Source organism: Medicago truncatula, chromosome 4, assembly GCF_003473485.1.
Source record: "Medicago truncatula cultivar Jemalong A17 chromosome 4, MtrunA17r5.0-ANR, whole genome shotgun sequence".
Taxonomy (NCBI): Eukaryota; Viridiplantae; Streptophyta; class Magnoliopsida; order Fabales; family Fabaceae; genus Medicago; species Medicago truncatula.
In genome coordinates this window covers 696,202-720,368 of record NC_053045.1, presented here as the reverse complement: position 1 = coordinate 720,368, position 24,167 = coordinate 696,202, and the positions used below count along the sequence as shown (strand labels likewise).

General features: G+C 30.9%; 3 protein-coding genes across 5 annotated transcripts; 1 reads left to right on the top strand and 2 right to left on the bottom strand.

The window, feature by feature from the left end:
* Positions 1–7,301: 7,301 nt before the first annotated feature.
* Positions 7,302–8,358, top strand: LOC25491181 (zinc finger protein 1). The gene has a single exon (XM_013599056.3). It carries the CDS (start codon positions 7,521–7,523, stop codon positions 8,193–8,195), a length of 675 nt encoding a protein of 224 aa, XP_013454510.1. The 5' UTR covers positions 7,302–7,520; the 3' UTR covers positions 8,196–8,358.
* A 3,603-nt stretch (positions 8,359–11,961) lies between these two features.
* LOC11421760 (uncharacterized protein At2g39795, mitochondrial) lies at positions 11,962–16,156 on the bottom strand. Its single transcript, XM_003604153.4, has 3 exons — positions 15,891–16,156; positions 12,932–13,257; positions 11,962–12,617 (listed from the first exon to the last, which is right to left on the bottom strand). Exons 1-3 carry the CDS (start codon positions 16,113–16,115, stop codon positions 12,455–12,457), a joined length of 714 nt encoding a protein of 237 aa, XP_003604201.1. The 5' UTR covers positions 16,116–16,156; the 3' UTR covers positions 11,962–12,454.
* A 2,770-nt stretch (positions 16,157–18,926) lies between these two features.
* LOC11425281 (uncharacterized) lies at positions 18,927–23,007 on the bottom strand. Of its 3 annotated transcripts, none has more exons than XM_024781000.2 (6): positions 22,779–23,007; positions 21,382–21,469; positions 20,960–21,262; positions 20,756–20,805; positions 20,575–20,627; positions 18,927–19,911 (listed from the first exon to the last, which is right to left on the bottom strand). In XM_024781000.2, the coding sequence occupies exons 3-6, from the start codon at positions 21,196–21,198 to the stop codon at positions 19,465–19,467; spliced, it is 789 nt and encodes a 262-aa protein (XP_024636768.2). In that variant the 5' UTR covers positions 21,199–21,262; positions 21,382–21,469; positions 22,779–23,007; the 3' UTR covers positions 18,927–19,464. The 3 variants fall into 3 exon arrangements, with proteins under 3 accessions (XP_024636768.2, XP_024636767.2, XP_003604200.3); XM_024780999.2 differs by having other exon boundaries at positions 21,387–21,469; positions 22,779–23,006; XM_003604152.4 differs by lacking the exon at positions 21,382–21,469 and having other exon boundaries at positions 22,779–23,006.
* Between the last annotated feature and the right edge of the window lie 1,160 nt (positions 23,008–24,167).

Genomic DNA, 24,167 nt, shown 5'->3' with positions numbered 1-24,167 from the left:
AGTACTATCCTATAACCTATTTCACTTTTTAGCCAACCATATCAATATTCTATATTTTGATGTTTCCTTTAACTCTATCGACTACATTATTTTTTCACATAAATCATATACTCTTTCTTTTTGAGCGGTGATACATGTACACCTCCATGTGGCAATACACCTCTTACACCCACACAAAATCCTGACATGTGGCAAGGAAAAGGAAGAGGAGATGAAAGAGAAAGTATGTTTGTGAGATGAATTTACCAAAATATCCTTAATGCATAGGGTGTACAATAGGGTGTATGATTAAAGGGTGTTCATGTAACATTTTCCTTCTTTTTAGAAGATAAATCATAGACTCTTGTTTTAGTAGGAACTCACCTTCATTGTGATAGGTTAGGGTAGCACTTGAGTGATATAACATTGGTGATATTTGTGACATCGACTAACTATACTGTTACAAGTGTAAAAAAAACAAAAATATCTTGTAGAAAAGAGAAGAAAGTCACTTGTGACATTGTGATTGACCGATGCCATCAAATGCTATATCACCTAAGTTCTATCCGATATTGTGATATCATGTATACAAGATTATTAGATCTCTTTGGATGAGTAATTAGAGAATCCTCATTTTATTGTTGTTGAAATCAGAGTCTCTTTATTTCTTTAGAAAGAAAAAAAAACAGATATGTTAGTAGAGACGCATCATTTCTTAAAATAAATGGACATCACAAGTATTATAGTTTAAGAGTGAATTAAAGATACGAATACACACATTTAAAAAAATTAGCAACATTATTAGACGTTTAATATATCCCTAAAAAAACACAAAAATATAGTATGAAACTATATTATCTTAGTTACTAAAAGCTTTACCATCATTCCCTTAAAATAAAAAAAAGAAGCTTTACTACCATTATTAAAAAATACCTATATTTTATTTATAGATTTTTTTTTTTTGTTTCTAAGTCCACTACAATAATAAATATTATATTCATCATTCAGAAGAACTTATTTAGGGCTCCTGTTAAAAGACATTTAATTCAAGAACTAAGCTCATAAGTGTAAACAAATTCATGTAAGGAAAATAATAATAAAACAAATTTGTAGCTGACTTCTCCAAAATGTTAATAATGAAGACCCATATTAGATTTTGAGAAAAACGTATGAAACTTAATATTTCTCTAACAAAAATAAAAGTAGTTTTTAGTCCTTGAGAAGAAAAACCGGAATATATTAATCTCTACATGAACAACCACTAAAAAATGGATATTTAGATCTATAACAATAATTAAAAATTGTAAATATAATCATTGACAATAATTAAAAAGAGATAATTTAGTTGTTATTGTAAGAGATCAAACATCTCTTTTCTAACTATAGCTCAAGTAAAAATTATTGTCTTAATCTCTACATGAATGCACCACTATGATGTTAATGGTTCCGTACCACTTCCAAGCTAGGTTTTTTCTTTTTTACCATTTGTAGGCAGACATGCAAGTTATCCTATCCTTTCTTGTCAAGGATTTGATTCCAACACAACGTGAACACAATGTGAGTTAAATGAATAATCTCAGAAAGCTTTTACTTATACATCAAATGTCATATTTTTTTTTTTGCTAACATGTGTTTTTGCAAACCAATCATACATGCAGCCTGAGTTGCTTGTGTCCAACACTTTGATTGTGTCAATTCAACATTGTCTCTATCAAAATAAAATGAGTTTGCAAGCAAAAAAGGCTGCTACCCTCATGAAAGGAAAAGGAAATGGTTACTTTACTCCTAGCATTGTAATATTAGATCATATAATTAGCAATCTTACATGGTTTTATACTTCATACAACAATAGTCTAGGTCTTGGAAGCTTACCTAACATTTTCCATGACAACTTCATATGTCACCTAATGCTTAAGAACAAACATAAACATTTTGTGACAATTTCAATTTTAAAAATTAGATCGAAGCGATCACACATTTGAATCATGGTTCAATTGATTCAATCGCAGTTGATCTGGATAACGAAAAATTAATAAAAAAATACTTAAGAAAAGTAAAGGAAAAAATGAAAAAATGTAAAAAAGAAGAAGAAGGAAAGGTTGAACAAACTGGAACAATCGAGTTAGGATCCTCTTCATTTATCTCCATTTTCTTCGTTTGGTGAGATAAAGACACAATTTTTTTATAAAAAAAGTATAAAATAATTAATATAGGTGGGACCCATTTAGTGGAAGCATTTACTTGTTTTTGTCTATCTCTTTTTAAATTGTATACTCCATTTAATTTGACAAATGAAGATGATCTTTACTCGATACAATCACATGTTGGATGGGAGAAAAGAAGCAAAATAGTAATACTATATGATAAAAAGAGAATTAAATGGTACTAGTATATGATAAAAGAGAATTAAATGATGAATGAAAACATAAAAGGCCAAAATTAGATTCTCCTATATACCCATTGTTTGTGTCAAGCTTAACTAGTGTAAGAAAATATATAAAAAAACTTGATTATGGAATTCCTAAACTAGGCTTCAATTATTAAGTGTTAAGATGTAGCATTATCATCTTAAAAAATATACAAAGGAAAAAGCAAAAGAAAGGAAGGACACATGGCCAACTATGAAAAGGGAATTGTTTCGAAAAAAACTATAGACATTAGTTTGTGATGTCATATCAACTATGATATTTATGTATGTAAAAGACACTGCAATATGGGATACTTGAATCCTCACAAGTACACTTGAATCGATTTTCAGTGGGAATATCATAAAGGGAGTATGTAACTCATAATTACATTAGTTTCATTTTGAATAATTCCAGAAAAAAAGTGACACTTGCTACATGAATGGCATAGTTATTAGTATGTGACGTTATAAAGGACAATTCTTGGTTGATATTAGAATTTGGATTTGATTTTTAACCTAATTTTGGAGAATCAAAAGAGAGGACTCTAAAAAAAATGTTGTATTTTGCTGAGAGATTCTTGGAGACAAGAATGAGAGGCAAGGAGAGGAAACACAGAAGTTCATGAATGTAGAGTGCTTCTTGGGTACAATTTTTTGATGACTTTACAACTCTCTTGTTGAAGGAAAGAGAGTGGAAAATGGTAGAAAATATGGTTAGTTTTGGAGAACTCTTGAAACTAATTTTTTATATATGTTGTAAAGACTCATTGATAGTGGATTGAAAAACCGCTCCTTCCCATAGACGTTGGTCAATTTGAACTATACCAGGTAAACAAATCTCTGGTGTGTTTGTTCTTGTACTCTCTTTATCTTATTGTTCTTGCTTTGATTGTGCATTTTATTTACTCAAAATTTTTATGACTCTTTATTGTTGCCTGAGACTGTACTTGCAAAGACTCATTGATAGTGGATTGGATAACCACTTTCTTTACTAAATGTTGGCCAATTTGAACCAAATTGGGTAAATAAATCCATGGTGTGTTTGTTCTTGTACTCTCTTTATCTTATTGTTCTTGCTCATAATTGTTAGGTCTTTTATTATTGTATGAGATTGTTCGATTATTGATTGCCTTTAATATTTGCTCCACAAATTAATTTTTGGTGCCTTTTTCATCTGAATTCACAATAATCATGCTTTTCCACCTTGATAGGTTCCATCACCCTACATTCACTCAACCCGTTAGAGAAAATACATCCATTTCCCATATCCGAGATAATCCATAAAACTGAATGTCATAACAATTATTTATTTAGCATTTGATTTATAAGTAAAATTTGATCGAATCACTTTTTTTTAACCATTTGATTATCAAGGAAATGTAGCTCTCATAGTTTGAAGTTCAACTGAGAGGTTTACTAAATTTTATAATCAAAGATAGTTTCGAGCAAAATTCAAACTCAAACATTTCATTATATTAACCACGTACTAAACTCAATCACTTGATTTAAATCATCACTATATTAAGAATATAATTAACCACATAATCACATTTAAAAAGTTATTTACATTAGTCAACAAAGAAAAAAGTTATTTACATTGCCTAAATTACCCTCAAGATAGTAAATATTAGTTCATTAAAACAAAAGTTGAATTAAATGAGAGACTTCTTTAAAGATAGCATTCTCTTGATGTCATAATAATTGTCACATTTGTCTTTCTTTTTCTCTCAAAAAATTGATATTTTAGAATATCAATACATCGTTTGTTATTTTTATAAATGACTAGTGTCTCCCTCAAAAAAAAAAAAAAAGAGTAGTGTATTTACCCGGGTTAAACATATTCAAAAAGATAAAAAAAATTATATGTATGATATCCGCAAATAAAATTTATCACCGATCGGAATATGATGAATATCTTAATAAATACACACAAATATAATAAAATATATCATATTATAAATACTCGTAAATTTATAGATGCACATACAAATAAAATTAATAGGATTTAGTAAAAATATTAACATATATATATATATATATATATAATAAAATTAATATTTTAGGAATTTGTGTTATTTCTGTTGATATATTTCTGTTATATAAAATATTAGGAATTCAATAAAAAAGTTAAGTAAAATATTTAATAGACAAGATCAAAATTTGTTGAGATATTTATGCCAAATCAAATATTGGTTTTAAAAGATAGAAAAATAATAAAAATATTGCGAATAAACGTGGAAGTGACACGTGACATAAAAAACCTTACTTTATATATATACTATTGATTGATGATTTATAGTTGAACGGCATCGTATGTAATTTGTTGAGATATTTCTGTTACATAAAATATTAGGAATTCAATAAAAAGGTTAAGTAAAATATTTAATAGATAAGATCAAAAATTTGTTGAGGTATTTATGCCAAATCAAATATGAGTTTTAAAAGATAGAAAAATAATAAAAATATTGCGAATAAACGTGGAAGTTACACGTGACATAAAAGATCTTACTTTATATATATATATACTATTGATTGATTGATTGATGATTTATAGTTGAAGGGTATCGTATGTAATTTGTTGAAATATTTATGTTACATAAAATATTAGGAATTCAATAAAAAAGTTAAGTAAAATATTTAATAGATAAGATCAAAAGTTTGTTGAGATGTTTATGCAAAATCAAATATCGGTTTTAAAAATAGAAAATAATAAAAATATTGCGAATAAACATGGAAGTGACATATGGCATAAAAAACCTTACTTTATATATACACCGTTGATTGATTGATTTATTGATGATTTATAGTTGAAGGGTGTCGTATGTAATTTGTTGAGATATTTCTGTTACATAAAATATTATGAATTCAATAAAAAATTTAAGTAAAATATTTAATAGATAAGATCAAAAGTTTGTTGAGATATTTATGCCAAATCAAATATCGGTTTTAAAAAATAGAAAAATAATAAAAATATTGCGAATAAACGTAGAAGTGACACGCGTCATAAAAAACCTTACTTTATATATATACTATTGATACTAACCTCGTCCTTATATGTAAAGACCGTTTTGCCAAAAGCAATGAAATTAAAAAAGTTGATATTTAAAGTTGTTTGTAATCACTATTATTTTTACAATTTTATCCTTTAAGATAGATAATTAGTTTATGTTTTTAACATGCTATTTATTATTTATTAAAGAAAAATATGTATAATAAACGGCGGGATTAAACCCATTAATTTAGTCGATTTTTTTTTTTTTAAACTAAGGAGCATCATTAAATGATGACCTAGTTTTCACAAAACACTTGAGACGAAGGGAGTATCATTATATAGACCGATAATAATGACTTTAGTTTATACTCCTATTTCATTCTAAAATATACATGAACATTCTCTTACTTATAAATCATTTTGGAGAAACTTCCTATGAGTTTATCCAAAAATAATTATTTGCAAGAGCTTAGTGCTGAGTAACCAAACGAGCTTTAGGCATTTCCACAGTTTCCTACTATACACATTTGACATTCTGAAGTATAGTGAGGCCAATTTATCTCCATGACTGCATAATGGCAATGAGGGATGCATATTCTTCTTGCACTACTTTAAGCCATTTCGAATCTTAAATCTTCTGTAGTTGTTTGTTTCATTCATCACAAGAATGATGAAAAATACCGGGTACAAAAGTAAAGATAAAGTTTATTATGTTCATGTGTGAGAGAAACAAAATTATTCTATGTTTAAACTCTTTGAGTAATTGACAATATGACATGACATCAAACCTCCATGATTAATGTAAGTGATTTTAACTGCAGCTTATGCCCTCATCAACTTGATTTTGTGGAATGGCTTGTCTATCACAATAATAATAGAATACACAAAAGACAAAGAGTTTAGATTAAAAACTAATTAACTTGTGCCCTGAGGACACCGGTTAGCATGACCCTTTAATAATTATAAAGCTACTAAACTAGCATGCAATTATCTCATTCGTTGAATTAAGATCAGATAACTCTTATTCTGACATCACCAAATCAGCATTAAAATACATTGCTGATGCTTCACCTAACAGCAGAGATTTACAACTTTGTGATTGTAGAAATATAAATATGCCAATATCATCCTCTTGCTAATTAAATAAATTGATAATGTGGACAAGTCTATACCCTATCACATAAACAGCAATAGTGCAGAAGGACAAGGATGGAATAGTTTCTCCAAAGATAATGCAAATCCACCAACAGGGTTAAGAAATTCAGAATACCACACCTTTTATAAGACAAGTCCATTCTACAAGAATACATTATTCTGAAATTTAAAAAGTAGGCTTTTGATCTTATCTAGCATATCATAAGTCATAACCTATAGTCATGAATATACCAATAAAAAGTAGATAAAAATACCAAAAATGTAGAGAGACAAGTGTGAAGAGAATAATAAAGTCATTAAAAAAAAAAGTAGAATGTACTAGTTGTCAGATTAGTCGATCCTTAGACTGGATACTAAAAAATAAATTAGTCGTTGGATTAATCTAATGACCGATAGAATAATCTTTTAGCCGCTGATATTAATTTAGATCATGTTAAGTAGGATTTGTTGCAACCACAAATTTCACGCATTCACGCAATTAATACATCGAAGACCGTTAAATTAAGATCTGAATTCGGAAGGTCCATATTTCAAGCTCGGTATTTTAGAATGAAAAAAAAAAAAAAAACTACTTACATTATGTAAGATCCGATTTCAACTCAACGGTCACTGATGTGCTAACTACGTGAATTTGTGACTGCAGTAAATCCAAATCCCATGTTGTAGTACGGTAGGGAATCTAGGTCCATACACTAGGAAGTTGTACATTGGTGCTCTACATAAGTTCCAATCAAACAAGTATGCAATGCAATTCTATCTCTCTCTGTCTCTCACTCTCACTCTCACACTCACAAAAATGGATGTCTTAATTTTTAGGTCTCTCTATATTAAGACCTTGTAACTGTAAAATAGTGCTATCTATTGCTATACATAGCACAAAGCCTTTATAGTTGTTACAACATTTACAACAAACTTCATCTTTCTTGCAGTTAAACCAAACTTAGATAACCAATACTAAGGTTATACTTGCATTATATTTCTTTGCACATGAATCTTCAATGCCTAAAACCTTCTATGGATAGAAAACACAAAAATGATTCATCTCCTCAACTTGTACTTGATCTAAGTCTCTCTAGCAAGGATCCATGTGGTGATTCAAAGTCAGAACTCAACCTCCTTAATTGTTTCCATGCAAATTTATCGGAAAGCTCCTCCGAATCTAGTCATGAGAATGAACTTGATCCGAGAGTTTTTTCATGCAACTACTGCCAAAGAAAGTTTTATAGTTCTCAAGCACTTGGAGGACACCAAAATGCACACAAGCGCGAAAGAACTTTGGCGAGAAGAGGCTATACAACTAGCATGGCTTCTTCTCTACCTTCTTATGGCTTGTGTAACAAATCACTTGGCATTCAAGTGCATTCTATGATTAACAAACCTTCTTATCAAACACCCCTTTTTGGATTTTGTTCAAATGGACAAAATGGATGGAGAAGACAAAACTTTGATTCACAACCAGCAATTGGAAAGCTTCCATTAGGAAATTTTCATGTGAGGGATGAAGTTGAATCATCCTTTGGTGGTGGCATTTCAAGGGTAGCCATGTTTCCTAAAAGGCTTGCAAATGAAGGACTTGGAGGTTACTTATTCGATAGTAACACTTCTCATTTGCAGTCTAAACAAGAGAAGTTGCAAAAACTTGACTTATCTCTTAAGCTCTAAGTATAGCTTCCTTCGACCAACATGTCATTTGTTTGAATCTGGCCGGAAGAATTATTGGTCAGACTTTACTTACTTTCTGATTGAGCTCTGAATTACCAGAGCCGGTTCCCGTAGGAACCAGAGGATTAATACCAAAAAAATAACACGGTTTATTTTCTCATTAGCCAAAGATCTTTGAACTATTTTTTTTCTTCCTTTTTTATTTTGTTCTCATGTATCTCTTGTTCCACCAGGTCTAAATGCATTTTGGTTACATACGAGAGTTTCATGTTTTGCTATTATTTGCTTTATGTTTTGTCATAAAAATAAATGTTCTTTCCATGGATTTATTTTGAAGTTAAAACTTCCATATTGCTTTAATTGGCTTTGTGCATTTAATGTACTTCAAACTTAATTTAATGACACGAGCTTATGAATTTAGAAATTATTTGTCGCCAAACATTCTTAGTTAACTGTAAAACTGCTTTTACCAGTTTAATGACTTGAATTGAAATTTAATAAAGATAAAGATTGATGCTTCTGCATGTGTATTTGATTCATCCAAAAAACATAAGCATTTTTATCTATTAAATTAGATGAAAAAAATTGAGAAAAGCAGTTTTATCCATTTAATTAGGAAAAAAACTATATTAAATTAGAAAGAAAAAAAATAGAGAAAGGTAGTGCTGATTTCACTTGACAATTTATATTTCTTTTAATATATTTCAGTCATGCCTTTACTTAGTAATCATGTAATGTGAGTTTTAGAGAGTATATTAAGTAATCTCAACCATTGATTAAAAATTAAGTAGTTGTTATTTCGCGCATGATTAGAATCACAGCGAGTTCAACAAATCTTAGTGACGTCATAATTTATTGAAATTCTAATATATAGTTTTTTTATCAAAATCTTGATATAATACACTAATTCTCTCAAACTCGTCGACAATCCAAAAATATGCTTCAACTTCAACGAATCATTAATTTTTATAATGTATGTAAAATCGAATTTATTCACATCATCTTGATTTTCTTCATCAAAGGTTGAGATTGTTTATTTTATCCTTAATAGCTCACTTTAGATAAGAAAAATCTGAAATGTATGAGCAAGGGAATAAAGAAAAAGGATTAATGAATTATATTTGACAATGAACTAAATGTCAACCTGGTACTGTTTGAATGAAGATGTATTTGTCACACATATTGGGTGACAAAGATCCACTGTAGAAATTTGGAAGCTAGTGAGTGTCACATTTTTGAAAAAATTGGTCCACCAAAATGCACGTTTCAATGGTTGCAATTGTGTCACTTTGACCCACCTGTTGTTGGAGAAATGGACCATCTCTATTGGGATCAAATAAGTTGGTGGGCAAGCCATGTGAAAGTAAGCCAAAATGACACTCAGCTATGATATCACATCATTTCAAAACAACATACACTACTCCCTAAGTCCCACATTAATCAACCGTTTCTATCATTTCACTCACATAGTTTAAAAATTAGAATAGTTTTAACTACATTATCAGTTATCGATGTATTTATCATTTTCATAAATGTAAAGTGAAAAAGTAAATTTAATTCAGTTGGTATGAACAATGCATATTATATGTAAGGCTTGAGGTTCAAACCTCGATCACAAAAAAAATGTATAATATGCAAATGCTCATGATATCTCTTTCTCATATAAAATTAATTATATTTCTTAATACGCAAATGCTCACAATGTTTGAGAAGGAAGGTACAGGTGAGAAAACATAATTAATAATATCATTTTGAAAATTGAAAGTGGTGGTTATTTTAAGACTTTTTTTTGTTGTTGTTGCAAATAGGTACATTATTGTGGGATGGAGGGAGGGAGTATTGATTGAAATCTTGAACATTGATTTCTCAACCAATGACATCTTATGTACACTTCAAACCTGTAGGTCCATATCCAAATGATGTTTACACTAATCTCATGTTAATCATGAAACACAAGTAATATTATGATTATGATGAAATTAAGGTTCAAAAGACTTGAAAGTCTAGTCATTATGACATATAATTATTATAAGTAAGATCTAAGATGTTTCCAAACATGGATTCTTGAGTTTGATACATTTTATTGCCATATGCAGTACTTTAGTTGTGCTGTCTATTTTACTTGTGGTGGCACACCTAAGTCTTTCACCATTCATCCAATAAAATATTCATCATAGCATTTAATTTTGCCTCCCAACCAAGAAAGAAGCACAAATTGACAAACATAAGGGAACATGTTGAGCTATCATTTGAAGCAAAAACATGCTTCTTGTTCATCAAGATGTTATATGAATAATCAAATTTGGAGTACTGCTCTTCTCTCGTATATTTTTGTTCATTCCCGTTAAAATAGTCGAGCATGAGTTAACTCACGCAGATGTATTCTCATCGTGAATTAACTCACATAGATGTATTTCTCAACAGAAATGAACAAAAGCATATGAGAGAAAAACAATTCTCTCAAATTTGAGATTGTATGTCATCATCTTCAATAATAGTAGATAGGACATGAAACTTGAGTTTTAATATCAACATCTTAGTTAGGCTAGTGAAACAGTGCAACATGTTTGTTCTTTTTTCTATTCTTTCTATTTGGTATCACTAGTTGAAGTAATATGCATTGGATTTAACAATTAGTAGCATATATATTAAGATAATATATTTTAACAACTAGCAGTATTATATAGTTCAGCTCCCTTTCAACAAAATAAGTCATGTCATAATCACTTCATCTCTAATTCTCTAAAGAAACTAATGTCGGCATATTTTTATGGTTTACTCTACTCATTCAAACTCACCTTAACAAAATAGAAGGACAATAATTAGATTCATATGTCTTTTTCTTTTAAGACTTTTTATTAGGGTAAGTTCATGTGAACATAACTTGGGTCCCTTTCAAGATTACTCAACAAACTAAACTGTGGCAAGGATCAATTATCTTTAATCATACAACTAATCTTGTAAATAATTCTATCATGCACCAAAAAGCTAGTGGATTCAAGTTTGCTTATATTTCTCCAAGTTTGTGTGTTATTCAAAATATAGCTTTGTTTAGTTCTGGAATTTCACACATACAAAATTATCATTTTTAAGAGATAGAAAACGTTTAATCATTTCATATTTTGATTAAAAAGTGATTTCATAAGATACAGTATAGATAATTATGATTTTACATTAAACACCCCTTTTTTTTTCTCTCTCAAAAAATACAACGTAAATTTAGATTAAAAGAAGTCATGAGGTGGTGGGGGTGTTTGAATGGAAGAAATGAAGGAAAGGGGGTGTATGTTGTATATAATTCAAGGCATTACGCGAATTTAAAAACAAATAAAAGAGTGGGTGAGAATCTCAAAAGGGGTGTAGACTAAGATATCATTTCCATTCATCAAGAAATACATGATTTTATGATTTCGAGACAAGAGAGAATTGTGCATAAGGGATTTTGTAACATTTCTGATAGAAGACGTGTTTAATGCCCAACATGTTTGTGTCCGACACGACACATGTGATTACATTCAATTATGTCATTTTCTCAAATTCCTACTGACATAGACATCTGAGCTTCTGTGTTGTGTCCAACATGTGTTGGTGGTTCATCGGTTCATGGATGGAAAATTAATAAATTGTACTTCAAGAAAAAAAGTTATTTGATGTAAGCATGTAAGTGAAGTGTATCACATCTAAATTTTAACAGGTTAAGAGGGACATGTGATTTTAGTTTGTTACACATTTAAGGTACAAAACCTGTATAACAACACAGTACAGATAACAGAGTCACAGCATGATTTTCTGTTTTGTCAATTAAATCAAGGTGAATACAGCTTGAATACAGATAACTTGAACACCAGCAAGTATAAATAGAATTTTCTAAGCCATTATTTTGAAACAAGCTTTAAATAATTACAGCTCTTATTCAGCTGCTGGCTACTAGAACCATGCCAGTTGATGTTCATAGATTGAAATATTATAATTATAAACATGAACAAAAGTAAAACGCGTTTAATTTTTCACCGAGAATAAACCTTCCATAAAAGATAGTGTCCGACATGTTTTTCATGCGTTTCTCTTTGGGAAAGGGGGTTCCGCAGCAAAAACCATAAATACAATATGGTCACTTCCTACTTACCTTATACAATTTCTACTTCTAAAGCAGTGGTGAACAAAAAGTAAGTGTTTACCTTCTTTGAAATAGACTTCAGTCACAAAAGAGATATGATCTCATGGTTTATATCATCTAGAACATTTAAATTCCAATGCACTTACTTCTTCTCGATATAAGATTTAACCTTCTCCATCCATCCTATGATCTCTGTTTTATCCTTGTGTTTCATGTACTGATGCAAGTATTTGGCAAGTTCATCATTTATACCCCTTACTTCCAAGAAATTGTAAAGGCTATCCTGCAACTCATCATCCAATTCCCTATAAAGAATCAACATTAAGAGGTGTGAACACAATTCTAAATCTAACTATCATCCAAAATTGAAAGCAGTGTTGCCAATTGCGGATCACAGAAAATAGTCGGTTGTTCAACTTCTATTATGCAATAGTACTATAGCACTGCTATAACCTCTATTTGACAACATGTTGTACTAACTAGCACATCGCAGAACAATAACGGATAACATCTGTTCAAATTCGGCTATAGAGTATCATTTTAGAACTACTATAACCATTATTTAACAACACTGATTGTAAGCAAATAATTAGGGTAAAAAATGAGTAAGTAAACTTACTCAAAGTCAGGACCAGCATAGGGCTCAGCTGTCATATTTTTGTTTGCGCGAACGAGCAGCCTTTTTATCACTATACTGTCTGGCCAAGCAGAGCACATGATTTCCAGCACATCACCATCTTCCTTGGAGATATTGACAATTAAGGTAATGTGTAGCTGCACTTCATCTGCATTAGCCACACCACCGCTTTTTTTCGGAGCAGGAACAGCTCCATCAAACATGGTGACTTCAACTTTAATGTTTTCATTTGCAAATTGTCTTTTCAATGTAATCCATCGCTCACCGGGTCGGCCATCCACCAAAAATGAACCGAACTTGTCAGCAGGCTGCAAAATAAGAATAGATCCTAATTATTCATGTCCACAAGAATGACTTTACCAAAATCCAACTGAAAAAAGCTAGAAAATTGCCCCAAACGAAACTAGTTGCAAAGAATATTGTGAAAGAAAGTTACAAAACAAAATTGCAGACTCTTAGAAATAAAAAGTAACACCACCTTTTAGAAATAAAAACATCATCTACTTATTGCCATCAAACTATCGAGTCTTCAAGTAAACACTAACAGTACATTTGGCTAATGTCAAGTTTGTTTTAGTTTCAAGGTTATAGGTAGAAGTTTTTCAACTGTTATAAGTCTTAAACTCATGAAGAAACTAGACACGAGAGTTTCTGAAAATTCGAGATATACAAGTTAACTTCAGTTTGAGAGAAGCTATTAATAGAACTAGAGTTAAAGGGACATCCATTGCCGGTGTAAAGTAACTACTTTGCAGTTTCATACAATAAATTTCAAAATACAGTTATAACAGTGGAGTGATGTGCCAAAATAGTATATTTTCATCGAATGTCACTGTAAAACAATGCACTTCCACAACAGTTTATACAAACTAGCTCTGAGCATTTTGTAGCTATGACAACTGATTATTAGGAAGAAACTAACAATGTAGCTTTTCCTCACAACTTAATTTTACAAAATCAGGCATGGGCAGCTCCTTGTTCTTTTAGTTTCAACTTCTGAGAGAAGATATTAATTAGTATCATTGTTATTATAAGATCATTTCATTTTTTTTTTTATCTCTTAGAAGTACTTTCACAATAGTTTATCCAATAGCTCCAAACATTTTGTAGCTATGACACCTGATTTTTAGGAAAAAGTTAAAAATGTAACAATGTAGCTTTTTCCCACAACTTTAATTTTCAAGATCAGGCATTAGCAGCTCCTAAACACATTCAGATTAAGACAACTTATAGCTTATCATAGTAAGAAAACTAGAATCTACTAAAGTACTAGGTATTAAGCAATAATATAATCCATCGTTCAAATGCTTATTCAGTTATACAAACCAAGCAAAACCCTACCACTCCCATGACATGACCCCATAACCTATATCTCATTCTCACACAATAATATCGTTATCAATTCAATCCCTTCTCCCCCTTTCCTAGCAAGCAATCACAGGTCACTACAGATAACCTTCTCATACTGCAATGCAATCAGACATTATGACACCATTCCTCAAATCTCAGTAGTTCAACTATTTCAAAACTAAACCTAATTTAACCACACCCTAACAATCACATCCCACTAGCATCTAGCAAGATTGTCAAATTGAAGCTATAGAGGTGTAATAGACGTAGCCGAATTAGAACATATTGTTATTATTCTGGAATACGCTTAATAAGTTAGTGATACTATAGCAACTTAACTTAGCAGAATTTGAACAAACAACTATTTTCCGTGCAATCTGCGATTGACAAAATTGACCCTAGCAATCTACAACCTCTGTAGCACGGATACAGGGCACGACACTGACACGTCGGCACCAGTAATTATTTGAGAAAAAAACATAATTCAATGTAATGACATGTGTCAGTGTGGGGCACCGACACATGTCGGACACACCTTCGATCACAAGGTTTGGTGCTATTTAATAAGTGTTTATAGCGCTTATCATATAAGTACGTATGTATAAACCATGTCTATAGCAAAAAAAAAGGGTATGTTTGGATTGACTAATTTGAGCTTATCTGGTATAAGCACTTGGAGACTACTTGGTAGAAGTTATGAAAACATCTTATGATATGTTCATAAACTGTTTTCAGCATATTTTCATAAGCTCTTACAAGATATCTTATGACTACAACTTATATCTTATACAAAAAACAATTTAACTTAATTTTATATTTTATTATAGAAATAGCTTCCACATCAGTTTTTCCAAACTAGCTCCAAACATTTTGTATCTATGACACGTGATTTTGAGGAAAAAGCTAAAAATGTAACAATGTAGCTTTTTCCTAAAACTTAATTTTATAGAATCCAGCATGAGCAGCTACTAAACACATTCAGATTAAGACAATGTTTGGATAAACATCTTGATGCATAAAACCATAAACTATGTCTATAACAAAAGATGAAGGGTCTGTTTGAATTGACTTATTTGAGTTTATCTACTGGTATAAGCAATTGGAAATTGTTTGGTGTAACTTACGAAAATGGCGTATGACTTATACAAACACAATTTCACTTATACAAAAAAGAATTAAGTTGTTCCTAAACTGTTTTGAGCTTATTTTCATAAGTTCAAGATAACTTATGAAAACAGCTTATAGCTTATACAAAAGCCAATTTAACTTTATTTCATCTTTAGTTATGGTAATAGATTATACATAAGCGCTTATCATTATAAGCACATGTGTTATAAGCTACAAATTAAGTTGTTTATCCAAAAATGGGGAAATTAAAATCAAATTATTTTCATATCTAAGTTGTTTACGTAAGCTATCCTAGAGAGTTTAGCTTATGCAAGTATATAAGTTGAAATAAATTCAATCCAAACAACCTTAAAAAAAGTAAAAAGTTCAGATTTTTACCATCATTCTAACAAGAACAAATCAAATTCTAACAAATTTTCCCAAAATCAAAACCCAGTACACAAAGGAAAAAAAAAATACTTACAGGATTTGAAGAAGAAGAGGATTGAAGCTCGTACTGAATTTCATTACGAAGAAGTCTGGAAATGTTACCTTCGAAAGCTTCTTTGTGCATTTGGGAGATGTAAGTTCTACTGGGGATGATGTGAGAAGAAGGAGAAGAAATGCATAGTGATTGTTGTTGAATGGGAATTTGGTTTGTTAGGGTTAGGGTTAGGGTTTTTCTGAGAGAACGGAACAAGCGTGTCATTGCAGGGGTTTAGAATTAGAGAGAAGGGTTCTAGGATTTTTATAATAGAGAAATGATATTTATTACCCCCTGAATTTTGTAACTTTCGTCAAAAACCCTTCTGAATTTTGCAAAAGATCAAAAAACCCCCTGTCAAGCGTCTGTCAATTACCCCCTCCGTTAATTTCCTCCATCCAACATGTTGATGTGGCCGTTAACTGCCACGTGGCACTGACACATGGTCAGAAAAGTCATGCCATGTCATAGGGGGTAATTGACTATATTTATTTATTTTTTTGAAAAAAATCTTTTTTTTTTTTTTAAATCTTATTTTTTTTCTTTTCGTAATTAACATTTGTGCCACCCACTGAACATGCAAATACCCCTTGAAATTAAACATTTATGTGCAAATACCACCCTCAAATTTAAAATTTATGTAGCAAATATCCCCTCAAATTTATAACTTATATGCAAACATCCTCTCCAAATGTAAAACTTATATGCAAATTACACCTTGAATCATAAAACTTTAATGGTTAAGTAAAACTTATTCTTAATCTATAATTTACTATATCTTTAATAACAATAAAAAGAAAAAAAAATCACATCTTTAAAATAAAACAATTATAAAAATCACAATTTCAATCACACCATAAAAATTATGCATTGATTACATGATGCTGAAAACAAGTCTACAACAAAAGTTTAAAATGAAAATGGTCATCAATGATGATATTCATACATCCTAGTTAATGTATTTAAATACATAAACTTAAGTTTGCATTTAACAACTTAAAACTAACATGGAAACAGAGATGCATATGCATCAAAATGTTGTGTTTTGAGAGCAAATAATTGCAGATCCTACAGGAAAAAAAAATTAACAAGGATTTGACCAAGACATATATATAATATATGAAGGTAAATTTGGTAGTTATGGCAAAGTGTAATTGTAACGCCCTAGTTGTTATATTTAATTAATTTGAATTATGTGGAGTATATATATATTTATATATGATGTTTGGTGATTTATGTGGAGTATATATTGTAACGCCCTATGGGATATATATTTATATAAGATGTGATTTTTTTTCTTTTTTATTGTTATTAGAGATATAGTAAATTATAGATTAAGAATAAGTTTTACTTAACCATTAAAGTTTTATGATTCAAGGTGTAATTTGCATATAAGTTTTACATTTGGAGAGGATGTTTGCATATAAGTTATAAATTTTAAATTTGAGGGTGGTATTTGCACATAAATGTTTAATTTCAGGGGGGTATTTGCATGTTCAGTGGGTGGCACAAATGTTAATTATGAAGAAGAAAAAAAAAATCAGATTTAAAAAAAAAAAAAAAGATTTTTTTCAAAAAATAAAAATCAGATTTTTTTCAAAAAAAAAATAAATATAGTCAATTACCCTCCTATGACGTGGCATGACTTTTTTGACCATGTGTCAGTGCCACGTGGCAGTTAACCGCCACATCAGCATGTTGGATGGAGGAAATTAACGAAGGGGGGTAATTGACAGACGCTTGACAATTTCATAGGGGTTTTTTACATTTTGCAAAATTCAGGAGGGTTTTTGACGAAAGTTACAATTTCAGGGGGGTAATTGACTATTTACTCTCAAGATTTTTGAACAATTTTCTTTTAAAAATATTCACATGTTTTTATTTTCTCTTTCTTTTTCTTTTTCTAAATTACTTTTTATCAATAAAAAATAGAGAAAATGAAAGTTTTTTAAAAGTTGTTATTGTTTTTACCAACTGAACCAAACTCACATAAATACACTATTTTTTTTTTCGTTACAAAAATTTTAAGGTAAGGGGATGGTGTTACAGTCCAAGGCAGGGAAGACCTTCGGGCTCAAAGAGCACTTACAAAGGTATTTACACTTACCTCCCTCTAAAATATAAATACACTATTTATAACTGAATGGTCGTGAATCTATACAAAAAATAAATACTAAAGGTGATTCGAGTTTCGAGCTCATTGAGTCGGCGTAGACGAACACTAAAGATCTTGATGCTGCTGATGGTGGAAGTTAAATCCATGACATTGCAATTATTATTTTTTTTTCTTTTTCTTTTAATTTGTTTTCCTACGATGTACTTTAATGATATAAAAATATAAAATACTAAGATTTAATCCATATATATACTTTTTATAAAGAATCCACAAATGTATTATCACTCGAACATATAAATTATAAATTTATTATTCAACTTAACACAATAACGATAATAACATTCTCTTTGAAACATTAATAACATTCAAATTCAATAGTTGTGACAATTTCTTAAATTTTAAAATTTGAGATATAATCTTAAAATTTAGAAATGATGGGACAAAAATTGTGAATCACCATAAACATGAGACCAAAAATAAATTTAAGCTAACTCTGTATAGGAGAAAATAATAATACATCCACAATGAAAAAACCCATTTTTTGAGTACTTAAATGAATCTCATGTGTCATTTTAGATTCTCTCATTCTAACTAAATTTTTTTCATATGCAAAAGTTAAGATCAAACCCCTAACCATTTTCTTAATGACTTAAGTTCCGAACCATTTGGACTAATCATTTGACCTGATTACTTTTTACATTAGCCTTAAACAATAAGTTGTTGAAAATTAAGTTTTTGACTAAATCAATAGTAAGTTATTCTTTTTTTTTTTTTTTAGCAGCTGGGGTTTGAACCCCGGACCTTGCATATATTATGCATTGTCCAAACCAACTGAGCTAAGCTCATGCAAACAATAGTAAGTTATTCTAACAAGAAACAAACAATATTTTTAAGATCTCAATACTATATATTTTTATAGATTAAAAAAAGAAGAAATATCCACATTCAATATATCAGTTCTTACACTGGATTTACATTATATCATCCATGGGAAAGAAGCAAAGTGAACTGCCTCTAATACAAACTACCTGGATTTTCAGTCAAAACACAACTAACCCTTTCATGGGGGGATGCCATCCATGATGCATCCAAATTAATATCTCAAGACAACATGATCATGGCTTGGAAAATATCAATCAATTTCCTGCATTTTTTACATGATTGCAATGCAGAAAGCATAAAGCATAACTAGGAATCAAACTAATGCACCAAAGATAGCTTTCCCATTTAAATTTTCCTTCCTAACAACAAACTCAAAATCTTCCCTATGTCGAATCGGGACGACAGGTTAAGTAACCTGTAAAGCATAATTTAATAACTATTCTCTTCTTAAGGAAAACATATCAATGAGAGCCCTGTACTACAGCTTCTGATAAATTATGTACTCTTGACTTCAAAAAGGTTGGTAAGATCCGACCATCTTAAGAAGCTCTTCCACTTTAATTCTATTTCTTCCACTTACTCTTCCCTTTTTTCCAAAGCCCTCCTTTCCCTTCCCCTCCAAACTCGCAAACAAAGCCTAAGAAAAGAACTTGGAGTTGTCACTGAACCCTTACTTTCTTCATCTAATTCTGTCCTTGACTTGAGAGAATTATCCTTACCAACACTGTTGTGTTCGACTGGTTTAATAGTTACTGAACCGCCACTCGTGTTACTTGGTGCAGACGAATTTATGGCTTTTTTCTCATCACCAGTTACCTGATTTGTGTCTATGTTACTGCTTGATTGTTTCTTTTTTACAACAGCAATCTCCTTTACAGTCTCTTCAAGTTTCTCAAGTCTCTCTTTCATCTCTGACAGCTGGGGATCAGGTTTATCCTTTTCCTCGGGGGGATTTAGTTCCAATTCTTTTTCTTTCTCCTTTGCTTCTTCTTCTTCCTTCTGCTTCTTTTTCTCCTCCACTTCCTATGAAGTGATTTGAAGAAAATCCATTATCAAAAGGGAAAATCAACCCCAAACGATGATAGTATTATTGCTAAACATCAACCCTTTTATTCACAAAGTACCAGCAAGAAACAGTTTCAGCAAATAAAAAAGAAAATATAGTCCAGGATATATTATACTCCTAATAAATAGTATTAGTAAAAAAGCAACACCTCATTTATCTCATGAGTTGAGCAACAATAGACCATAAATTATATAGAATTCATTTAGAAGTTGAACTAAATTTCACATTTTTTCATAATGTATAGTTCTTAAACTTGTATCGTATCTCATTAGATCTCACTTCTCAGCATACAATTCCACCGTGATAAGGCAACAAATAATTGCACAACATGTGATAATTGCACAAAACATAATTTATACACAACCAGTGTCTAGCTAGGAAAAAGAAAACAATCAGATAGATTGAACATTCTAACAAAAATTCTGTTACACTTGTGTCATAAACCTAAAGGGTTCCAATAAAGAGTGCATTAAGATGGATCGCTGAATTGATATGGTTAAATTTGAAGAGGCATAAGCGATAAGATGATCCAACTATCCCATGCATCTTACCAGCATTTCTATAATGCACAAAAAATTCACTCTTACATTACAATCATTACAAAGGAAAAAGAAACTTACCGCTTCCATTCTTCTGATCGCATAACGAGTGTACTGAGCCACCAAATATACAGCTGAAGCAGTAAAGAAAAAAAAGTTTGTAGTTAGATGTCGGCATTAGATTTTTTTTATAGAAAAAACGATGAATAAGAATAAGCTCAAGTTCAATGCTTGGAGAAAAGCTTCAAATATGCTATCATACCCAAGGAAGGCATGCAGGCAAAAAAAAATTGCACAAGATGGAAATCAAACCTGATCAAGAAAGACAGAGATGCAAAGTAAGAAATCCTATTTATATTTTTGGTTATCTATAAACATTGTAAGAAAATGCAGGAGGTTACTTAATCATGAAGGTGTTCAACGAAATGCGAGAGTGATTAAAAGATCATAAAAAGGGGATAAATACCCAAACTTTTTCTTCTTTGGTGGATCAGTGAAAAGCATCTTGAGGGCGGTCATCATGTTAAGATTTTCGAGCTGCTGATACCTTTCATCAGTGATGACGACCTTGTTGTTGTTGTTGTTGTTAATGTTCTTCGCCGAAGTACAAAAGGAACTTCTCTGGGCAGATTTGTTGCATAATGATGTTGTTGGATAAAGCTTGAATTGCACGAAGCGCAACCATCTCCTTCCGCTGCCAAACATCCTCTTTTCACTCTAAAAGTTCCAGCTAAATTTTTATCATTTCATTGTAGCAATGTTGTTAAACCTGTACCAATCATCAGCTCAGTCAAAGCAGTGGGTCGGTAAATCATTGGTCAAATCAATGGATCTAAAAAATTGTTGCAAAACATATTTAATTTTAAAAATTATTTTAAGAAAACATACCACACCTTCAAAAATCACAACACAAATTAACATAATTACACCAACTCATTCTCAAATTCAAAACCATGGCAATGACGTAGGAGCCAAGCTGAACAAAAAACAGATGAAAATTATACATATCAAACGCTCAAATAAATAATTATAAAAATAAATAAACAACACCAGTTTTATAATTTGATAGCAATACAAACTCACAAATATCAAAATAACTGCATAATCCATAATGTATTTATGCCAAAGGTAAAACTTGGGCACTCTTGACATATATTTCCAGTCACACACATAAATATATAATATGTGCTGAATTACATATAACATAAGCAACAACACAAATGCGCACACACACAGTCACAATTTCCTAATTATTTTGCCTAATTCCTTAGCCTTTTAACACACACACACACACATATATTAGACAAATCTAATCTAATCATGTTAGTCCATAAAAATAGAAATTAGGAACTACATTACCTTTATTATATACTTCACATCTTTAAAACTTAAAAAAGCTTTTACTGTCATTTTTATCTCCTATCGGGTGTAATACGTATCTGAACCTAAACCTCATTTCTTTCAAGCATAATGATATATTCATTTGAGAGAAAGGAATTTCTCTGCCCAAACCTTCTAAGGTTGTAACTGAAAAGTGATGAATGCCCTCTATCACTATCCCAATCCTTCATATAACTGTCATTCCCCTCTAACAAACTAGCGACCTCAGTAAATGTAACCAACTCTCCTATTTAGCACAATAGTTGGGCTTCGGCCTAAACACAGTACCTGACAGTACGCCTACAATTTCTCCTAATGTCGACAGTTATTAGGGTATCAAGTCACAGCCCCTTAATGAAAAGAAAAGAAAAAGAAAAAAAAAAAAAACTCGAGCATCGCGTATAGCTTGTAGCACACTGGGAGCACATGTGTTGAGACAAAAATTCGACGACAATGCAGTTCTCAACTATATGAAAAAACATGCAAGAGATAACTAAAAGCAAACAATGTATTATGCGAGCCTAAAGGCACGATCTTTGCCAATGCAGTAGCACTGACACATTAAATTGAAGCAGTGTCTTGTATCCAACCATCAAAATTATTCGACTTTTACAAAATATTACCAGTGTCAATGTGTCAGTGTCGTGTGTTCATGTTAGTGCTTTATAGTTAATGTCAAACCCGAGAACAAATTAAACATAAAACTAAATATGATATCAATTTCCTAACAGCAACAAAAACCACACATGCATTTTAAATAAACTCAACAAATAGGATATTCCATCAATTCAACAAATGAATAACCAATTTCAATCCAAAATCGCATGAAACAAAAAGGAAAAAAAAAAACAGATTAAGATTTTCTTGAAAACAGTGAAAAGGTGAATAGGAAGAAGAGAACACACCAAATGAAGAAGAAGGAGGCGTGGAGATGAATGGGCGGCGCAGGAGATGAGAAGGCGGTGCTAGTTTAAAGAGTTGAGACTTACACTCTGTCTAGAGAGAATCAATTTTCAGCTTGGTTGAGATTTTACTGAGAATTTTATGAATTTTATTTATTAATCGAAGAAATCGAAAGAGTTGAGACTGAGAGAGAATCAATTTTTTTTATAAATTTTTGGTACCAACCAAAAAATTTGGTTTCAACTATTTTAAAATGAGTGTTGTTAACCAATGCCACTTTTTAAGGACCCTAAATTTAGCAGATATTTTAAAAAAAGTTAATTATTATAATTTTTTAATGCGTTAAATACGCATAAATTTTTTACTATTTAGAGTGCTTAAAGGGTACCGGAGGCACGAGAAGTGAGGAATCCAGGATTCGAACTCCAGCCCCTACACACATTATCCTCGGTAGCTACCAACCACTTACGGGACACATTTCCCTTTTAAAATTGAAGAAATAAATCACAACTTTTTGGCTTAAAATAAAAACACACCTTTTTGGGACCAACAATTTTAAAGTGCTAGCTAATAGGTTGAAAGCTTTCCTATCTAAGTGTATCAGTCTTCTTTTGTTTCGGGTCGCTTGATTCTTAACAACTCTATGATAGCTATTGAAGTTATCCACCGTATGAACACAAAGACGCATGGTAATGATGGTTGTTGTGTGACCCTCAAGCCTGACATTAGTAAAATTTATGTAGAATAATTGGGACTATCTAAAAGGGGTTATGCATCTATTGAATGCCTACGTGTATAGAGACCTTTGACTATTTAGTTATTGTGAACAATGAAGCGGTGAGTCCTGTTATCCCGATTGGGGTTTGAGATAAGGGGATCCTCTTTCCCATTATCTCTTTATTATTTGTGTAGAAGGACTTTCTTCTCAGATCAAGCAAACCCAATGAATAGGAGACCTTGGGGGTACTTCTATCTGTAGAGGTGCACTTTAGGGGTCTTCAAATCCAAATTGATCAAAAATAAAACCGTAAATCGATCCAAAAAAAATTGAAAACCGTAAAAAACTGAATACTTTCAGGCGTTTGGATGTTGTGTTGTAAAAACCGCAACAATTAAATTGGATTTCAGATCACTTTCTCAAAATCGATCCAAACCAAACCGCAAAAGTAAATATTAATACTTTCTTTTGGATTAATAATACTTATTTATTCTTTTAAAAGTATTATATATTGCATTATGTTGCTTGTTGGTTTTTAATCTTATATATTGCACTGATTTGATCTTTATTATTATTATTATTATTATTATTTCTTAATATCTTTATAAAATAATCGATAATTTTCATATTGTAATTTTAATTTCTTAATATATTTTGCATAAAACCTATTATT

Bases quoted from the DNA above. Each gene is read 5' to 3' on its own strand.
- LOC11421760 (XM_003604153.4), bottom strand. From the start codon at position 16,115: ATGACACGCTTGTTCCGTTCTCTCAGAAAAACCCTAACCCTAACCCTA. The intron at 13,258-15,890 runs GTAAGTATTTTT...CTTATTTTGCAG, and splicing joins CCTCTTCTTCTTCAAATCCT to CCTGCTGACAAGTTCGGTTC. The intron at 12,618-12,931 runs GTAAGTTTACTT...GATTCTTTATAG, and splicing joins TATGCTGGTCCTGACTTTGA to GGAATTGGATGATGAGTTGC.
- LOC11425281 (XM_024781000.2), bottom strand. From the start codon at position 21,198: ATGTTTGGCAGCGGAAGGAGATGGTTGCGCTTCGTGCAATTCAAGCTT. The intron at 20,628-20,755 runs GTATGATAGCAT...TTACTGCTTCAG, and splicing joins TGCCTGCATGCCTTCCTTGG to CTGTATATTTGGTGGCTCAG. The intron at 19,912-20,574 runs GTAAGTTTCTTT...ATCACTTCATAG, and splicing joins CGATCAGAAGAATGGAAGCG to GAAGTGGAGGAGAAAAAGAA.
- LOC25491181 (XM_013599056.3), top strand. From the start codon at position 7,521: ATGAATCTTCAATGCCTAAAACCTTCTATGGATAGAAAACACAAAAAT.